The following is an 18,304-nucleotide window of genomic DNA, read 5'->3' as shown; positions in this document are numbered from 1 at the left end:
GCAGAGTTTAGAGTTTTATACATTCATATACAGCCAATGCGATTAAGGGAGTCTAAAGTTGGCCAATAGGGAGCAGTGCATCCTTTGTGACTCCAGAGACTTACAAAAATGTACAAATGTAGGAAAATATTATTTTTAACTGGCCAAGAGTTGTTTTGCACATTCGGGATATTTACAACATGTAGCTGTTTCTACAAATTAAATCAAATTTTAACATTGTAAACATTTAGTATTGAACCTGAGGACGATGAGTTATTGTTTATTGCAATCAGAGGGAAGTAAAGAGGCTAACCTTCATGAATAAAAGAACCTACTGCAGGTGTAAAAGTCTTTCATAGAAACATAATATTATAAATAGCTTGAACTGTCAGAAAAATATAATTATTTTACACGACTAGTTTACTGAAAAGAGAAATATGCTTAATGTAATGAAGAGTTTATCGAGACTGAATAAAATTTAGGTGGTTGACCAAAGTGAGACAAAGAGCAAAGAGACTGTGGACATTAAAAGTCACAGTTCAAGTTGCTTCACACTCTACAAAGTCAACAATGTTGAAAACATTTATTAGTACGTAGATTACTGGGACTGTTTATCAAAGTTAGATCAAGCTAACATTAACATTAAGGGAAACATAGGGCACTCAAAGTACTTTTTTTTATGCTTATACAATATTTTCTTCTTTTCTACACTCACAAAGAATAATTTAAGTCAGTTCCTAAGTTGCACTGTTACCTGTTTTTTCATATTCATGTGAATAGCAAATTATCATAATACAAGTGTCTGGTAAAAAGGAATGTGTTTCAGTTTCCAAATTACATTTATTATTCACAGGAGTATTTAATTATATTTGTGAACAACTCTTTTGAAAAGATTAAACTCAGAACACAAAGATTGCAATCTGTGCTGTCCAATGTGATGATAGCTGCTGCTGCTTTTTTAAATAAATGAATGTCACACCGAATATCTGAAACATCCGACAAAGGTTTTAAATTAGATTTGCAATAAAGGTTTTTTTTTTTTTTTTTTATCTCAGCCTGAAATTATCCATGGATAGTCTAGATACAGCCGTGCCAGCCTTTCCAGTCCTTTCCACCTAATTCTCTGTGGAGATGTAGCTACTGTACAATGTTTTGACACTTCATGAACCACGGCTGTGCAAGGCACTGTCTTACAGTGGGACATAAAAATATCTGCCTTTGTACAGTTGCCCTTATCCTTCAAATTCAGCTGAAGCATTGGATTTATACTGGTAACTGTGTTTTATTTTTTTTTTTTACTGTAGTTTAAAAATGGTCTGGTACTGATTACTGTGTAATGAGAAACTGACAAGTAAATCAAAATAGAGCGTCATCTCAGACCAGTTATACATTTTACATGAAAACACAAGTGCTTTAATGGTTTCCGCTGCAGCATGATTGAAAGATGATTCAAACAGCTTCTGAAAGTATCCTAAAATATGCAGCATCATCGCTTGACGAGGTTTTGGAGGCTTACTACTTTTAATTTTGCATGAAGTTAGCAGTGAAGTCATAAGGCAGATGTAGCTGTGAATTTTCGATACTGGCACGCTTAAAAGCATGTTTAATAATAAACAACCCTACAGTGCAAAGGTATGCGTCTGCCAAAAGAACAACACTTTATATATATATATATATATATATATATATAAATTAGAAAGAAAAAACACAGAGGGTGCTGTGGCTGTGGGGTTAGAAAGAGTTAACAACACATAAAAAATGTAAACAAAATGTGTTACAGAGCTGAGTTAGATGATAAACAGTGGGATAAAATCCACTGGTTATTACTTAAACATATTTCTTTTACAAAAATATGGCTCAATGAGTCAACTGTATATTCTCCCTGGATGGATGGATGGATGGATGGATGGATGGAAAATAAAAAGTACTGCAAAAATGCAAAAAAATGAGACAGCTTTACAAACTAATTGAATCTTTTTTTGCTGTCTTGATGTTGCTGTAATTACATGCAGTCTGTATTTTTGTGGGTGTCACGAATAGAGATAATGTCGTTAAACACGATGAGATTCACATAATTAGACACAACAGCAACACATATTATAATGTGTCGTTAAACACATTATTTTAAGTGTTTAAATAATGCACATAAAATAATCAGGACCTGTTGTATCAGGACAACAGGATGCTTCCTGGATGCAATTAAAGACAAAGTTCAGATTGGTACTATAGGAAAAATGTCAGTCGTGCAGCCAGAACTGGAACATCCAGGCAGAACCACAGTGACAAAGAAGTTGCTGCACTGACAAAGGGTCACATAGGCAGATGGCAAACAGAGTTGCTCCTTAAAAAAATATGTTGTTCCAACAGCGATAAAAAACTTTAATAATCCATACTGAAAGGTCTTGAACTTGTTTCTTTTTTGGCTAGAATAAGAATACTAGCTAGGAAAGAACAGGATTAATTTAAATATTTTGGATACACAGCTTGGAGTTACTTTTTTTTGTCTATGTTGAGTAAATCAGATCTGTGCTAAGTCTGATAATAAATGTCTAAAATTAATTCTAGATTGTTTTTAAACACTTTCACTTTAAATCAAATATATACCTACATTACTATATAACCATTTAGACTTTGCTTAGATGCATTTTAAACAACCAAAATGTTTACCGAGACGTTATTTTTCCATAGCAGAGAGATTTTACCAAACATTAGAGGCAGCACCAAAGAAGAAAGCACACATTTAAAAGTTAGCTAGTTTCTGCTAAGATGGCATATCTGACACAGGACGTACATTGATATCTGGCTTGGGAACATTTTTTAAAAAATCACCAGAAAAGTAACAGCTTAACCTGGTGTTGATTTCACCAGGTTTCACCTGCTTTCACCAGATACAAAGTAGGTACAGTGGGTTACAGCAAACTTGCTCTATTTTGTCCTTTTGGATTGTCTTCACCCTCACTCGGTGGTGGCCCTTTCTTAATTTTAATTGTTGGCAGTATCTTGAAAATCTCAGATTAAATACATGAGTCTAAACTTTTTAGGTTGTACACACAAAGACACAGGTAAGAGTGGCAACTGCACAAATTCAGCTAGCATAAGACGCTAAAGACGTTAAAATATCAACTCCATATTCATCTTATCTTTGAAAATATTAGTAAATCCCTTTTACAGTGCCTCTCTCTGATAGAGACATATTGTGACGTTCCCTCTGTGTTTAATTTAAATAATTAATGGCTGCTTACCGCAGGAACCCTAAAAAGAATATGAATGCTGTTAATTCCAGCTCCTAGAGAGATATCAGAATCAGCCAAAATCGGTATAGGCAGGTTAATTCTTTGGGGAAACTGAAAATCCTAAGCAAGGCACAAATCCCTTCTTTTTGCATATTTTGCCAGTATGGTAAGTGACTATCTTGTAGTGTTCTGTTATAGTTTGCATTAAGGCTGCATGCATAATCATCCGGTCTTTAAGATGTCTTTAAAGCATTTGTGACATTTTAGGTTGCAGAATGCAGCATGCTTCCCTTCTAAAATGTGAGATTATAAACGGTGACAAAATTGTCTTAAATTCAATACAAGAAAGTCGCAGTAATTAAGGATGCAGCTGCTCTGTGTGATAAATGGCTTTCTAAAATGTTTTCCACCCATTAACAGTCATCAGCAAGGCGATAAGTACTTTCTTTTATAACTCAGTCTACCGTGATACTCTTCAAATATACCTACAGAAATCTGACATTGTTAAATATGCTTTAAATCATTTGTTTAGCTTGAATTGTTTTCTCTCTGTTTTTCCCTCTGTGGCATTTCCCACAATGCAGCACCCCTGGGAGAAGACATACAGCAGAATGGTAGTCACAGACGAAGGCACTTTGATGGGACTTGTTCATTAACTTTGTTGACACAAACCCACGGGCTACCATCTAATGCATCAAAATTGATGCAATAGATGGTGGGGGTGCATGTGTGTGTGTGTTGGCTAACATCTCTACTACATTCTGACTAACCTGAGATATGGGCTGGTTGACGTAGACCCATCCATTCACAGGGTTGACCCGCAGGTACTCAGGCTGCTCCACTGACATGGAGTAAGTGATGGCTGCGTTAGTGCCAAAGTCATCGTCATGAGCTGCCACACGGAGGAAACTTGTACCGACCAGTGTGTCTTCTCTTAGAAAATCTACAGAAGACAGATATTTTCTGCATGAATCTTGTTCACTGTCAGATTTATGTAAACATCTTTTCATATTCCCCAGCATAAGGTAAAAAACAATAAAGATCAAAACTCATCTAGTTCCATTGAGAGGTTTGCACAAACTTACCAATAGCATGAATGTAATCACTGGCTTTTACTTAATTATTTGAACAGTTATTTTTCCAGGGTGGAATGAGCCTACATAAGACAGCTTCAATTAATTTTGTAAGAATTGGATGAATAATTTGGATTCTGGGCTTTTACATACACCCTTAGAAATGTCTCTTAGCAAATTGTGTCTAAACCATCCACTTTTTGTAGCCATCAGCTAGCTTCTGACATGTGTTTGGTTGGCTATTTGCCACTCTTGCTGGCAGAATTAGCACAACTCATTTAAATTTTTGGTTTCTGCTTTACAAATTCCAAATATAGGCCTCTTCAGATTCACTGCAAGAGTGACAACTACTGGAAATTCTTCCTACCCCACAGCATCACCGACCATGACAACACCTTAAAGATACCTGGATATGAAAACATTTAACTTACCTTTGGAATAAATGAAGTATTTTAGAGTAGAACTGAAAAAAAAATCTGATGCTGAAACACATAATTATGTCCAAACATTAACATTTTGACTCCAACTTTCACCCTCAGATAAAATATATGGTTAGGTAATTCAGAAGGAACCAAATGGAAACTGCAAGAGCATCATGGTTACTGTCTTCAATGAAGCAAGTCTCACAGTGCCTTGGACTGAAAAAGTGACAACAAAAAAGAAGCACTAGCTCCAAATAGCTCAAGTGAAATTTGCAGCTGCCCACATGGACAGCCAAATGTACTCCAGAGAGAAGTTCAGGTGAGCCAAAGATTCACCTAAATCTTGATATTAAATTGCTTTACTTTATGATCTTTCCTGCCCAACATTAAAAGATTCAAATTAATCATTAAAATTAAAAAAATTATAATAATTCTGATTCTGAAAAGCCTTAAATCACATCCATGCCAGTGATGATTGTATGTAAACTTCAACTGAGGTAATGTGGTCAGGGGAGGACACAGCTTTTGTATTGGCCAAGACAGTTGTTATAAACTATACAGTCTTGAACTATCTACCGTCTTGAACCATCTACATTTCTATTAAACACATTAGCAGGAAGCTGGACTAATGGCCTTTTTAGGACATTTTAACCAAGCTAAAATGGATGTGCTCCACTATTAATTACCTACAATCAATTAGAGAACTAGGAGCTGAAATCTTTTGTTTGTGCATGAAAAGACATGCCATAGCAACACATAGTGAGCTAAAAATAATTTGTACTTTTAGCCATTAAAGTCATCAAACCTTTTCTTCAAATATTCACCAAGTAATGCTCCTCATTTGCCCTTTTTTAAATTCAAATTGTTCGATTAAATAGGATAAAGGGCATGCACTGAGACTTCTGCCCTGCCTATTCACGCCTGTATTGTTCAGTGTTCTGTCTGTGCTTCAGTGTTGCTATTTTTGGCTCATGAATAATATATGTTTAACACTTACACTCATAGCGCAAATTCTCAAACTTGGGGCTGTTATCATTCTGGTCCAGTATCTGGATGGCAAGCTGACAGATGCCAATGAGCGGCTCCTCGGCCCAATCAGTGGCCGTTACTGTAATTGAATACTCTCTCTGCCGCTCCCTGTCGAAGCGCCGGGCTGTCACAATCACTCCTGTAAAGTCAGAAGCATAATCAAGGCCCTTCATCAACCCTCTGGCAAATATACACACATGATTGCTTATAAATTCACTCATCCATTCAGTGGTTTTCCAATTCTCTCACTTGAGTCCGTCCATCCATCAATCCATAAATCGAGACAAGTAAACAATTATGAATTTATTCTGAGCAATTCGAGCCTCCCTTTGAAGAGCTGCATGTCTTCATGATTAAGATGAAGAAGAGATAACCAAAGCTTGAAAGAAAATGATTGATGGAATAACATAATGACTCCACATATTAACATTTCAAGCAGTCTTGTTCAACCAGTTTCTTCCACTGACGAGAAACTATAAACCTCGTCAGACCTCAGCTCAGCTGCAGGTTTTGTCACTAATATTCTTACAAACTGGACATCTCATTTTAAAACTGTAAATAATTTAACATCTTATCTAAGGACTTCCTGCTTTACGCATAACTCTTCTCTCATATTATATTTTGTTTTACAATGATCATTACGGACGTCAGGTACCATTTAACAGCAGATCTGTCTATCTACAGGATACTCTGTGTTTCATGTATAATTGAGACCAATTTTGCCCTGCAACAATCCACAACTCCCTACCTGTGTCTGGGTGAATTCTGAAGGCAGGCATGGCGCTGTCTCTGTGCATTAAGCCATATTTCACTTTTCCATTTGCTCCCTCATCTGCATCCACTGCATGCACTTGCAACACAAAAGTCCCTGCTGGCTGGTTCTCCAGCACTGAAGCTTGCTCACAGTACTGCTGGCACTGAGATAAAGAGCGGGGAGGGAGAGGGGAAGAGACAAAGCAGACACAAATAATACAAGGAAGAATTGGTACATATACTGTCAGAAAGTCTTGCATTAATGAGAACACAAGGATCAAAAAAAGTCATTTCAAACAGTTTACAGGTCAGGAGGACAGGTAGAGTAGCTCAGATTAATTACAGAGCCAGAAGCACATAACTGTGTAAAAGAAATCATTTGAACTGATTTATTTTGAGGAGCTTTGGTCTTTGGCTACAATTTCAATCTATTCCCCCTAATGAACATATTTCCTAAATTAAGAATGTCCCTCTGGAGTCTTCTTGTGTTGCATCCATATATATGTAAGCTACTTTTTTGATAGAGTGACCATGAAAGACAAAAACAAATTGAGAACAAGAGTTCAAGAGGGACAGAGAGATGAGCTGGATCAAAGGATGTGAGCAGGGGCAGAACTGTAGCTGCTCACATTAACACCTAAAGCCTAACTTGATATTTACAAAAGTTGCATAGTTCTCATATGGCCAAAAACACCTCAGGAGTGCAGGCTCCATGTGAATGCGTCATCTACGAAGTTCGAGTCATTCCTAATTAGGGAGGAAGTTCATTAAACAGGTGTAGTGTATTGTGATGATATTGCACTTTTATTCATAAATTAATTGAAATCCCGACAGACTGCCTAAAGATAGAGTGGGTTGTGCAGGCTAATCGAAACCCATGGGAAAACAGAGAGAGAGAGAAGCCTGGGAAATGAGAATTCCAAGAAAATGAGAGCTAGAGAGGGGAAGGAGAGGAGCAATTGAAGTTCACAGAAACAATCAGACATACGAGAAAATGGATGACACTAACAAGGTCTAAGTCAGTTGCCAAAATAAAAAAAAATATGACATTTTATACTTCTGCGGTTTCCAGATAAGTCTCCAAAGATTCCAGCAACATAGAAGCAGATTATGAAGACATAAACAGCCTGAAGAGGTGGTAGATGGTGGAGTCGCAAAAGTCAGGCATTTTTTTTTTCCTATTGATACTCTCCACCACAATCCGGAAGATTCCAAGGCATTCCTAGATCAGAAGACAGATACTGTCCTTCCATTTAGCTGTGAATCTCCTCCTAGAGGGACGTGGCTGGTAAACCTCCAAACGAGGCGTCAAAACGACAATCTGATCACATGACCAAACCACCTCAACTGCAGTTCGTCTTTGAAATCTCACCCTAAGACTGAGACCAGGCACCATACATAACAAACTCAGTTAGTTGCTTTGACTGGTCTGTCATTTTTTCAGCCATGTTGCATATCTTGTTAGCAGAGGTGAAGGTTGGAACATAAATGTACCAGTAAAGTGAACTTTTTTTTTTGTCTTAGGCCCTCTATACCACAACATACCTGAGCAACGCAACCTTTAAATTAGATGACGCCCCAATTTATCTATCTCTATACCATTCCATCCTGCCAAGGATAAACAATTCTAAAACTTGTCCACTCGAGGAACAGATTGGTTCACAAGCTGGAGGAAGCAGTCCACCCTTTTCTGTATGAGCACCATGACCTTAGAGGTAAAGGAGGTGGCTCCCATCCAGACCATTTACATTCAGATTCTTATCCCCACCACTGCCCACTGAAATTCATGGCCCTAAAATGCCAACAGAAGCACACTGCAAAATCTGCAACAATGTGACCATGAGGTTCCTGGAGCAGACACTCTCCACTTTTATTCGGTTACTTAGTTATTTTGGTTTGATCAGGCATCCTGATCTGTCAAAATTGCTTTATGCAAACAAAGTGTACCAGAAATACATGCTCACACAGAGAAATAAGGCGCAATTTGAAACATTCAGAAAACCTCATAAGGTTAAATTAAATTATACACTAGGTGGGGGAATTTCTTAAATGATTTAAATGGTAAATGTAATGAATGTATGCAGCAGTTTTCTAGTCATACAAACCCCTCAAAGTGCTTTACACTCTTGCCACATTTGGCCAGTCACACTCACATTATGATGTGCAGAAGTGCTTTGCCTAGGGACGCCTCAAAACACGATGGGTGGAATTGAACTTTTGGATAACAAGACAACTAGACTTTACTTTGAGCCACAATCTTCACCATAATTTATTATATTACCCAATTGAAAGGGATACAGACTAATGTTTGTGGTGTGGGGTATAGAAAATGGGTACCAAATGGTTTGCTTCCTGATATGAAATACAAGTAGATTAGGACAAAACCGTAACACATGGGTGCAAAACACGGTTAGAAATGAACAAAGGGGTGAATCAATGAACAAATGGGTGAATCAATCTGGTGCCATAAAGAGAAGAAATTTGCACAAAATACAACCTTGGCAAATTGTACATGTTTCCCATTAAATATTATCTATTTGATATGGTGGAAAAGAAAGTGGTCTCTTATTTCTCATCTATAAATCAGCTGTTTCTAAAGAATTACTGAGACAAGGCCAAAAAAGGCAAAAACATTTGGAAGCTTTGGTTTCATTGATATCAATCATTTCTCTTATTATTATTAGTATTATTTTTGGCAACCTATTTTGTTGGAAAGTACCAATGAAACTATGTTATCCTTCTTTTTTAAATAAATTTGATCTTGCTTCCAAATGTTTGGCATGTAGTGTACATAATAAAGCCTCACAATAGCAATAATGTTGGATCAAACGTTTATGTTTACAAAAGGAACACAACATTAAATCCTCGCTATTGTGCTGGTAGATTAAAGAGGACATCACTTTGATCCAGTGCTGCCACATGGTTGAGCATAGAGTAATATTTCAGTGTAATTTCTGAAATAAATTGCCAGCAACATTGGAGCAACTAAGACATTGCCAAACACAGGTATTGTTTTTTGCAAAGATTCTCACCTGCTCAAATATTGGCTTGTTGTTGTTAACATCATCAACTCCAACAACGACCCGGGCGGTAGAGGTGAGAGAGTGTGGCCCGCCTGACGCATTGTCATCTGTGGCTGTTACGTTCAGGACGTACTCCAAGCCTTGAAGCTTTGGCAGGGGAGTGGAGCGCAGACGGATCAATCCTGCAGAGACCTCAGACCCATTAATATACACATCATAAAATAGGCTGCGTCCTAATAAAGCATGTGCATTCTTTCCATTAGTCATTAAGCAGGACGTTATTGCCACACTGGCCTTGCTTAGTGAGAGAGCAGCTATCGTTAAAAAGCAGCAGACAATTCCTTCTGCAGCTATTTTTCTACGTAGTTTGAAGAGTGAAATAGAGAGGGGTGGAGGAAGCACCTCTACAGAAGTCCACAGAAAGGTAAAAATCTGATATGCAGCATACATCCAAAAACTAATTTCACAGTTGTGGTTTTGGTACATTTCTGATACAATAATTGCTGTGAAGATGCACTGGCAGCTCAAGAATTTGAGTGAAAACAGGAAGAAGTGAAGAGGGTCTGGTTCCAAGTCAACCTAGCTCAGCAGAAGCCTATTAGCCGTTCCTCTCAGCTCCTTTGTCTGCTTTCATGTAACAGTCAAGATAAAAGGTCGGATAAAAGGGTGGTGCATCTGAGTCAACATCTTTCTTGTCAAAAGTAATGTAAAAACATCAGAGGTTGCAGGACGAGCAAGCTGCCTGTGATGTGGAGGAGAGTCATTGAAGTGAGAGCATGGGGAGTTTTCTTTTTTTTTTTCCATTCTCTTGTTGGATTTTTATTCATCTCTTTTTAAGGCACTTGATTAAAGACAATACAGCTTGCTGATATACACAGTTGCAAGTGCCTCACTGTTCTTCCTCCCACTTAACTTATAATTCCAGCTGCATGCAGACCAGAGTAGGGAATAATGTATTAATGGAAACACCTGACATTGACATTACTATGGTAGTACATTAAAATAGGTCAACTATAAGATGTACACAGTAATTTTCCCGCCTTAAATGTCAACCTTGTTTGTCATTGCAGGACTAGCTTCTCCAGCTATTAAATTTAGCTTTTCTGAGAGTTTTCATGAGTTTGGCGTTTAAAACAGAGCGAAAGGTAAGGAAGTTGGAAGTAAAGATGCATTTGATAATTATAGAAATTGATACATTATAATATTAAGATATGTAAATATGATACTTATTTTCATTATGAGAACATAGAGAGAGGACGGAAGGAATATAAAGAGATGACACAAAGGAAAGAGAAGTTGGCAGAGCACAGCCTGGAGATTGTGAGCTATGATAGAGCAGTTGTTGTGAAATTGAATTGAAAGGGTTGGGTGACAAATGTCACAGAGATTTCCACTGGTTTCGGATCAAAGGGTAAATAAAAAAGATAAACTGTGCAGTCACCAATGCTAGAAAGCAGAGAAACACATGGAACATTTTTTTCTCTACACCAGCCAAAAGGAAAAAAAGAGAAAATACAACAGAAGTGTGGAAATTGCCAAAATAGTGTTATAGAATGTATTCATAATCCTAACAACAAAGGGAGTGTCACTTAAAAAGCACTTGAGAAGAATTTATAGTTTATAAATTAGAAGTTTCACTTTCATTCTGCTTTGACTTTGAAACCAAAGGGCATTTAACACACCTCTGCAGCAGCAGCATGTTAGAAAAAAATGCATTTGATTTGACAGAAAACCTGTCAATTAGTTTGAGAGGTGAAAATATAATGTCAGGCTGGAAATTAAGAAATATCACCTTTCTGGCTGTCAATGACAAAGTTGCCCTCTTCGTTGCCTGCGGTTATGGAGTAGGTTATACTGTCACCATCTGGGTCTTTGGCCAACACTGTGGCAACAAGAGTGTTGGGACCGGCGTCCTCGGAAACAAATGTTCGATATCTGCAAGGATTCAAAAAGAACTGGGTTATAGCGAGAACCAGAACAAATGAACCATTTAGTAGAATTGATATAATAAAGTCCTACACCATTCTGGCATAGTATTACAATTCAGCTTGACTGGTCTGCAGAAATCCAGTGCCATACGCAGCAATCTCCGTTGCACTGGTAGCTTTCTCTCAGAGCAAGAGTGATCATTTGAACTTTAGTAGCTAGTCTGTTGGATTGGACCAGGGATAAGTGAGCTTTAGCTGCCTGTTATGGTGCTGTTGAGTGACCACTGTTACTTCTTAGATCTCATCTGAGAAATACTGCTCATTGGACAGCAGCCACATTCATGAGAGCTACAGTTTTTACAAATTCCTGACCCATTCATACCGCCATCACAATTTGATCCCTGTCTAACTCTCTCAAATCCCTCACTTGCCCATTTTTCCTAGTCCTAACGCATTAACTTTGAGTATACCATGTTCACTTGCTTTTTTCATGTCCACTACCAAATGTCATAAAGAGATGCTGCAAACAAAGTTGATTATTGAACTGTGGCTTAAAATGTCCTGGTGCCAACATAGAAGTCCAATAACAAACACCACTCATGGTCAGATCAGGTGGAGACAGGAGAGCATGCTCGAAATGAATATTAATGTCTAATTGTATACATACTGTATTTACTGTTGAAAATCACGGTAAAATTCTTGGTTCTTCTGACCTCATTTTCTAAGAGTGTTTCAACTGCACATTTCAATGAGAAAAAACATTTACCCAAAACGTTTTATTTAACACATACTGACATACGGCTTGTTGGTAACCTTTCTGACCAAACATCTGTGATAGCACCATCCAGAAACTCCAAACTGCTTTTGTCTTACAAAAACTAAAGCAAAATCTCAAACGCTTACATTCTAGCAGATGTGCTTATTTCATTCCTTTTCTGTACTTCTGACACAATCATGTCTCATAGATGTATAGTCAATTCTCAGCTTGACTTGATTTGCACTCACACATCCACAGTAAGAAGTTTTATATACTGCAGACAGGTGCCTTTTCAGTTCAAGTGCAATTGATTCAATAGGCCAGAACTAGACAGCAGGCAAGTTTAAAAAGCATCTTAAGGACCTCTGATTGAAGTGGGATGTACTAGAGCTCAGCTTTGAGTGTTCTTATCTAAAAGTAATAGAGTCGATTTTTTAATGTAGTAACAAAACAGCTCAATAGCATTTTTTTTTAAATCTAGTGCCATGAAAAAGTATTTACCATTTTGCAGATTTTAGTCAAAGAAATTTTTATATTAGAATAAGATCATCTGAATAAAGATTTTAAAAATCTGTTGTCATGTTGAAGAACCTTATCCCAACCAACCTATAGGAAACACAATAGCTTACTTATGTTACCCTTGGTGAAAAAGCTGCCATCAAGCATCTGTAATAACTGGCTGAGTCTTTAGCATTGCTGTGAAATAATTTTAGCATATTTGTGACAACTGAAAAGCTTTCAGGAATGAAAAATTGATGGAGGGACCTCCTCCTTCAGGATTTTCAGGTAGAGAGTGAAATTCATGTTTGCATGAATTGTTGCAGGTTGTCCAAGTTCTGAGGAAACAAAGCAATCACAGACCATCACAGTTAATGTTTGACTGTTATAATTCTGTTTTTCTGAAAAGTACTATTGGATTTTAGCCTATTGTAAAAGAACCCAGACCTCACAAAAACAGCTTTTGTTTAAATTTTGGGAAAGTCTTGAGGTTGGTCTTTGTTTCCATTTTGGTTAGCCGTGGTTTTCACTTTGGAACTCTCTCACTTTGCTTCTTACAGTTGAATCCCACACATTGACTATAACTGAGATTTGCATAACATAAAATAAAATTATAATTTAAAAATCTTTTTTTCTGGCTGATTTTTGTCTAGTTTAATAACGTCAAAATTGAAAAAATTCATAAAGGTGCAAAAACTGGAACTGTAAAGACATAACGAGAGAAAATTGACCAACATAAAACAGAATGTGGCCTGTAAATCCACATGCAATTCATGAGCAGACGACATAACACAGAAAGACAGACGACATGAATTAATACACTATCCAAAGCATCAGCAGGCTGATTAGACGTATGGTTGTGGCTTTTACTTGTCACAATGATTTAACCTGTCCTCTTAGCTGGCCACAGCTGAGACAAATGATAATGTCTGCTGGGATGTTGAAGTCATTGAACAAATGCTGCTTCTTCAAGCCCGGCCCACTGTGGGCCATTTGATCCAGTGCCTTTTAAAATGTCAGCAGTGATTTGCCATCTCTGTTGTGCTGGGCAGCAAAGATGGCCGGTGAGACACAGGAGACTGATATACCGCTGTGGCACAAAGAGCTGTGGGGTGGAGATGAACCCTGTGACTGGGAGGGAGCTGAGCTGTAGTGAAACAGGAAAAAAGAGGTGAGGTAAGGAGCAGGTGACAAAGGCGAAGGCTGAGACTGAAATGACAGTAAAAGTTATATGTGGGGGTGAGAAGGGAAAAAAAGAGGATAAAAGAGTATGGCTGATAAAGAAAAGCGGAATATAAGAGGGGGCGGCGTTCTCGCTGAGTTTCAGCTGACTCGTCAGCAGTACTCATCCACTGTGAGATTTGGTGCCATTTCTGCTGCTAAAGCGTGTAAGTATATGTGCATGGGGTGGGGTGTTGGCGTCTGTGGTGAGGGGAGATGGTGGGGAGTGATTGATGGTTTACAGGAGAATGCTGATAGGCGATTCATCTCCGCCAGCCACAGCAATCTCCGTGGCAGCATGAGTGACCTGTAATCCGTCACCCGGCTCAAAGGCCACCTCTTCTCAGCTTCTCCCGGATAAGACACATTCACTCCCTCCACGTTACTTCCTAAAGCGTCTCAGTCAACTGTGAAGTTGCGCTCGGCTCAGAAAGAGCACGCCTTCCTGTCTGTCTGCTGGCCGAGACATCTGCCTGTTTGCATTTCTTTGGCCCGCGTGCCTGTCCTTCCATTACATCAATCTGTTTTAGCCTTTCTACCACTTATTCAAATGCAAACTGACAGGATATGCCAAGAAACATAAGTCTGTCTGCTGATATTCCCTTTACAAATGTCACAATTAGTTTGAGTTGAAGAATAATTTCATGAATAAAATACTGTTCATCTCTCCAGCCCTTACATGTGCTGTTTTTGGACACGATTTTCATGTCTTCCCTCGTAGCATATATCTACATCTCACTAAGCCACGCAATGACAAAGCACCCAACACACAGTATCTGGAATAATGCCTGCATTTCTATCAGTCTGCAGCTTGTCTGGCAGGAGCATTTGTCTGAATGCCGGCAGGCTGCTCTCTATATCTGCATATCTGACAGGCTGTCTTCTGTCTGTTTTCCGCTTTTGGTATTCTCCACAGGCTCGCCTGCATCCATGTTTCCGCGTGATTTTCCTCCGAGCTCTATGTTCGCCTGCCCAACTCTCCACCTCTCTGCCCACCTGTTTGTTTAGCTGCGTGTCCGCCCACCCACCGAGACGAACGCCCCAACAAGACAACAAGAGCATGCAATGGAGGTCTGCAACAGTAGTCTAAAGAGGTCACTGAAAAAAGAAATTGACTGGCAGGTCAAGAAGCTCACTCATCCAGAGAAAACAAATGCAGCGGAGTCACAGTGACAGTTGCAGCCCACCCACTCTTTCAGCTGTGCCAAAAAGGCCAGTGGTGACAGTGTGAATTGCATCCATATGTCAGATTACTGCATACCTTTAGAGAAGGTGCAAAAAAAATAAAATAAAAAATAACCCATAGGGGTATGTGTGATTGCTTCAATTCGCCACAATATTTGTCTGGGATTGTGAGAGAAATTAACAGAGTGTTTTGATGCCAGATGACAGTGATTAAAACAGCTAACAAACATATTGAGTTTGTCTTAGCGGTCATGGTTTTTACTTGACGTAAGTGAGCCACAGTTTACGACAAGACTGCCAGCATCTAACATCACTGCAATGAATAGCCTGAAGGGAGGCAGGTCTGAGATATGTGATGTAACGTCCCATCCATCTGTGATGCAACTAGTCTGCTAGCTTTGACATAATGAGATGTGATCAGCTGGTGGATCAGGGTAAGACCTGGAGAATTATTTAACCTTTTCATTTTGGTGAGTAGCATTGATCTTTGGAGCTGAAATCAGTCCATGATTGAGACTCAAGCAATAGAAATGCTCAACCACAATAAGATTTACAAGCAAATGGAAACATAAACAGAATATTTTATGGAAACAGTCAAAATAAATTAACGATGTCTCTGACTTTGCTAGATGCTTTCAGTCCGACGTATACACAAGCTGCACAGGCACATCTCAATAAATTAGAATATTACCAATAAACTAATTCGTTTTGTAATTTAATTTATTTAAATCATATGGATTCAATACACACAGAATATTTCAAGCATTTATTTCTGTTCAAGCAAATGAAGTCCTACAAATAGGCTTCGTAGAAAATGTACACAAAAGTACACAGGATCAAAATAAAACAAAACATACCACCAGGTGGACAACTGCTGACCTGACATTTGTCCAGTAGACACAAGAAACGTAAACCTTAAAAGGTCATTGCTTAAGAAGCTGGCTGTTCACATAGTACTGTATCCAAGCACAGCAGAAAGTGAAAAATGAGTGAAAAAAACAAGTGGTAGGAAAAAAGGACACAAGTAATGGGGCCACAGACCACTGCCTCTATACTATGCCACATAGATGCAGTAATTCATGTAAAAGTCACTGAGCTCATATGCTGTGCAATATATGCTTTCATTGTTACTTTTTAATGCATTTCTTATTTTCTTAGAAAAACATTTTCATAAGTTGTGAGCAATAATTATATTGATTTGCAGAAATACGTGATTGAAATACATCACTTTGTGTGCAATGACTTTGAATTGAATTACAAAATGTATTAATTTGTTGATGAAATTCTGATTTACTGAGTTCCACCTGTATTATAAAACAGTGTTTCATAATCATTGTAAGAAAAGCCTTGTTTTGTGAGAGGTTATTTGGAAGAGGTATTGCTGTGTGAAATGTTTTCACACAAAAACTATACACATAGTATATGTAAGTACTGTATATATTACAAGTTAAAATGCATCTACAGCTCTTTAATGAGTAGAACCAAGGCAAAAGCAGAGTAGTTTTTCTATATGTCTCTAATGAAAACAACTTTCTTTTGTGCCAATTACAAAAAGAATTAACAGAAAAGGTTTTTTTTTTTGGTTTTTTTTTTACAAAAGTTCATTACTACTAATTTATCCCACCAGATATTGGTTGTGTATTGGAAGCCTCCAAAAACAGAAAAAAAAATACATTCAGCTGCCCCATTAACTCCAAAACAAAATGAGAGCAGGGTTGTACCAGACAACCTAAAGGTTATTCTGTTTTTATCTCTGCCTGTGTTCATATTTTACACCATAACAATAAATGTCACACTGCTGTAAGCAGGCAGGCCTTGTTAAGCTCATGGTAACAAAATATTTTCATTATGAGCTATGGATTTCCAGAAAATAAAAACAGTTCAAGACAAATATCTAGCGATTTTCTTTCAGAGTTAGGTAGAATGTTGCTCTGAAATTGACGTTTGAGAATCAGCATGTTCCTTTGTCTCTGTTTTGTCAACAAACACGTTAATAGATTCAGACTAAACTTTTTTGGCACTTACTAGAGGACAAGGAACTGGCAGTTTCAGTGGTCCCATTGCAATTTCTTTAGAAATTGTCTAATCAAGTTCTAAGCACCTCTTGCATTTGTAAGCAGTGACTCTGCAACATGCAGTAAAAGGCACAATCAATGCAAGTAAAAGAGGTTCAAGAAAGCAATGAGAGAAAAACATCTTGGTTGGCTAAATCAAGACTCCTAGAAAAAGATTATACCCTAGTCAAATAAGTTCATAAAGGTGTTATTTATTATGTTTATCACAAAATATGAAACTGAAATAAAAATGGAGAATAGGTACATAAAGTCAAAGTCCAATTTAGCCAACTTCTTTTCCTTGCAATTTAATATGCACAATTTAATCAAATTATTCTCCAATTTCATATGGCAAGCTAGAGCCTAGTAGTAATAAACATCATCATTCACCCTTAATTACAACCCTGATGAAGACACATTTTCAGCATATTAAGTAAGAATGGAATGACACTTTAAGAGTGTTTTAATGTAATCCTCAGTGCCACAGTAGAACAAAAGGTAGAAATTCTGTCTGCTGAACTATTTCTATGAATATTTAGGTAAATGATTTGAATCATACAGATAAAAGTCCAAATGATGGCCCATTTCTAGTTTTCTTTTCACAGATTTTTGTATTTAAAACATTCCAATAGTGCAAAAGTTTATTATGGCATGCCCCCTTACAGCTCCTCTTTCGAACAGAAACGGACCCAGAGCTGCACAGTTCATCCACCATACATAACACTCATCATCAGATTCTTTTGCTCATATTTCTCATTTATCTAATATCAAACCCACTTTGAGTGTTTGTCGCTAAAACTCTGAATCTTAGTTACATTATTCTAAAGAAAACATCTTAAGTTAAAACTCCCACACGCTTCATATGAAGCTGAACAGTCAAAGCGCAGTCTCGTGATTGTGAACACTTTTCACACAACGGTGCAGAACACCCGGGGACGCCCGTTTCAATTCATTATACGTCACGCCCCTACCTGCAGGGGGTTCCCACTCCCTTCCTGCATCCTCCATTTTGCTTTTACAAAACAGTCGTAGAAAGAGTGCCGCACTCTTCTGCAGACAGCATCCTCAGTGGACAACAACATTGCCTTGTAAAGAATGTTTTTATTGTAATGTTTGGTGTGGACCCCAGGAAAAATAGTCTCTACTACG

General features: G+C 37.9%; 1 protein-coding gene across 1 annotated transcript in view; it reads right to left on the bottom strand.

Moving 5' to 3' along the window:
* LOC102222875 (neural-cadherin-like) overlaps positions 1-18,304 on the bottom strand; it is a 132,810-nt gene that overhangs the window by 56,749 nt on the left and 57,757 nt on the right. Inside the window, exons 7-11 of the mRNA XM_014470322.2 lie at positions 11,305-11,447; positions 9,522-9,694; positions 6,485-6,653; positions 5,705-5,875; positions 3,983-4,155 (exon numbers count right to left, since the gene is read on the bottom strand). Of these exons, the coding sequence (XP_014325808.1) occupies positions 3,983-4,155; positions 5,705-5,875; positions 6,485-6,653; positions 9,522-9,694; positions 11,305-11,447 (829 nt within the window). The remainder of the gene's footprint in view (positions 1-3,982; positions 4,156-5,704; positions 5,876-6,484; positions 6,654-9,521; positions 9,695-11,304; positions 11,448-18,304) is intronic.

This window comes from Xiphophorus maculatus, chromosome 2, assembly GCF_002775205.1.
Source record: "Xiphophorus maculatus strain JP 163 A chromosome 2, X_maculatus-5.0-male, whole genome shotgun sequence".
NCBI classification, from domain to species: Eukaryota; Metazoa; Chordata; class Actinopteri; order Cyprinodontiformes; family Poeciliidae; genus Xiphophorus; species Xiphophorus maculatus.
Note: the sequence above shows the minus strand (reverse complement) of the source record. Positions and strands in the feature narration are given on the sequence as shown.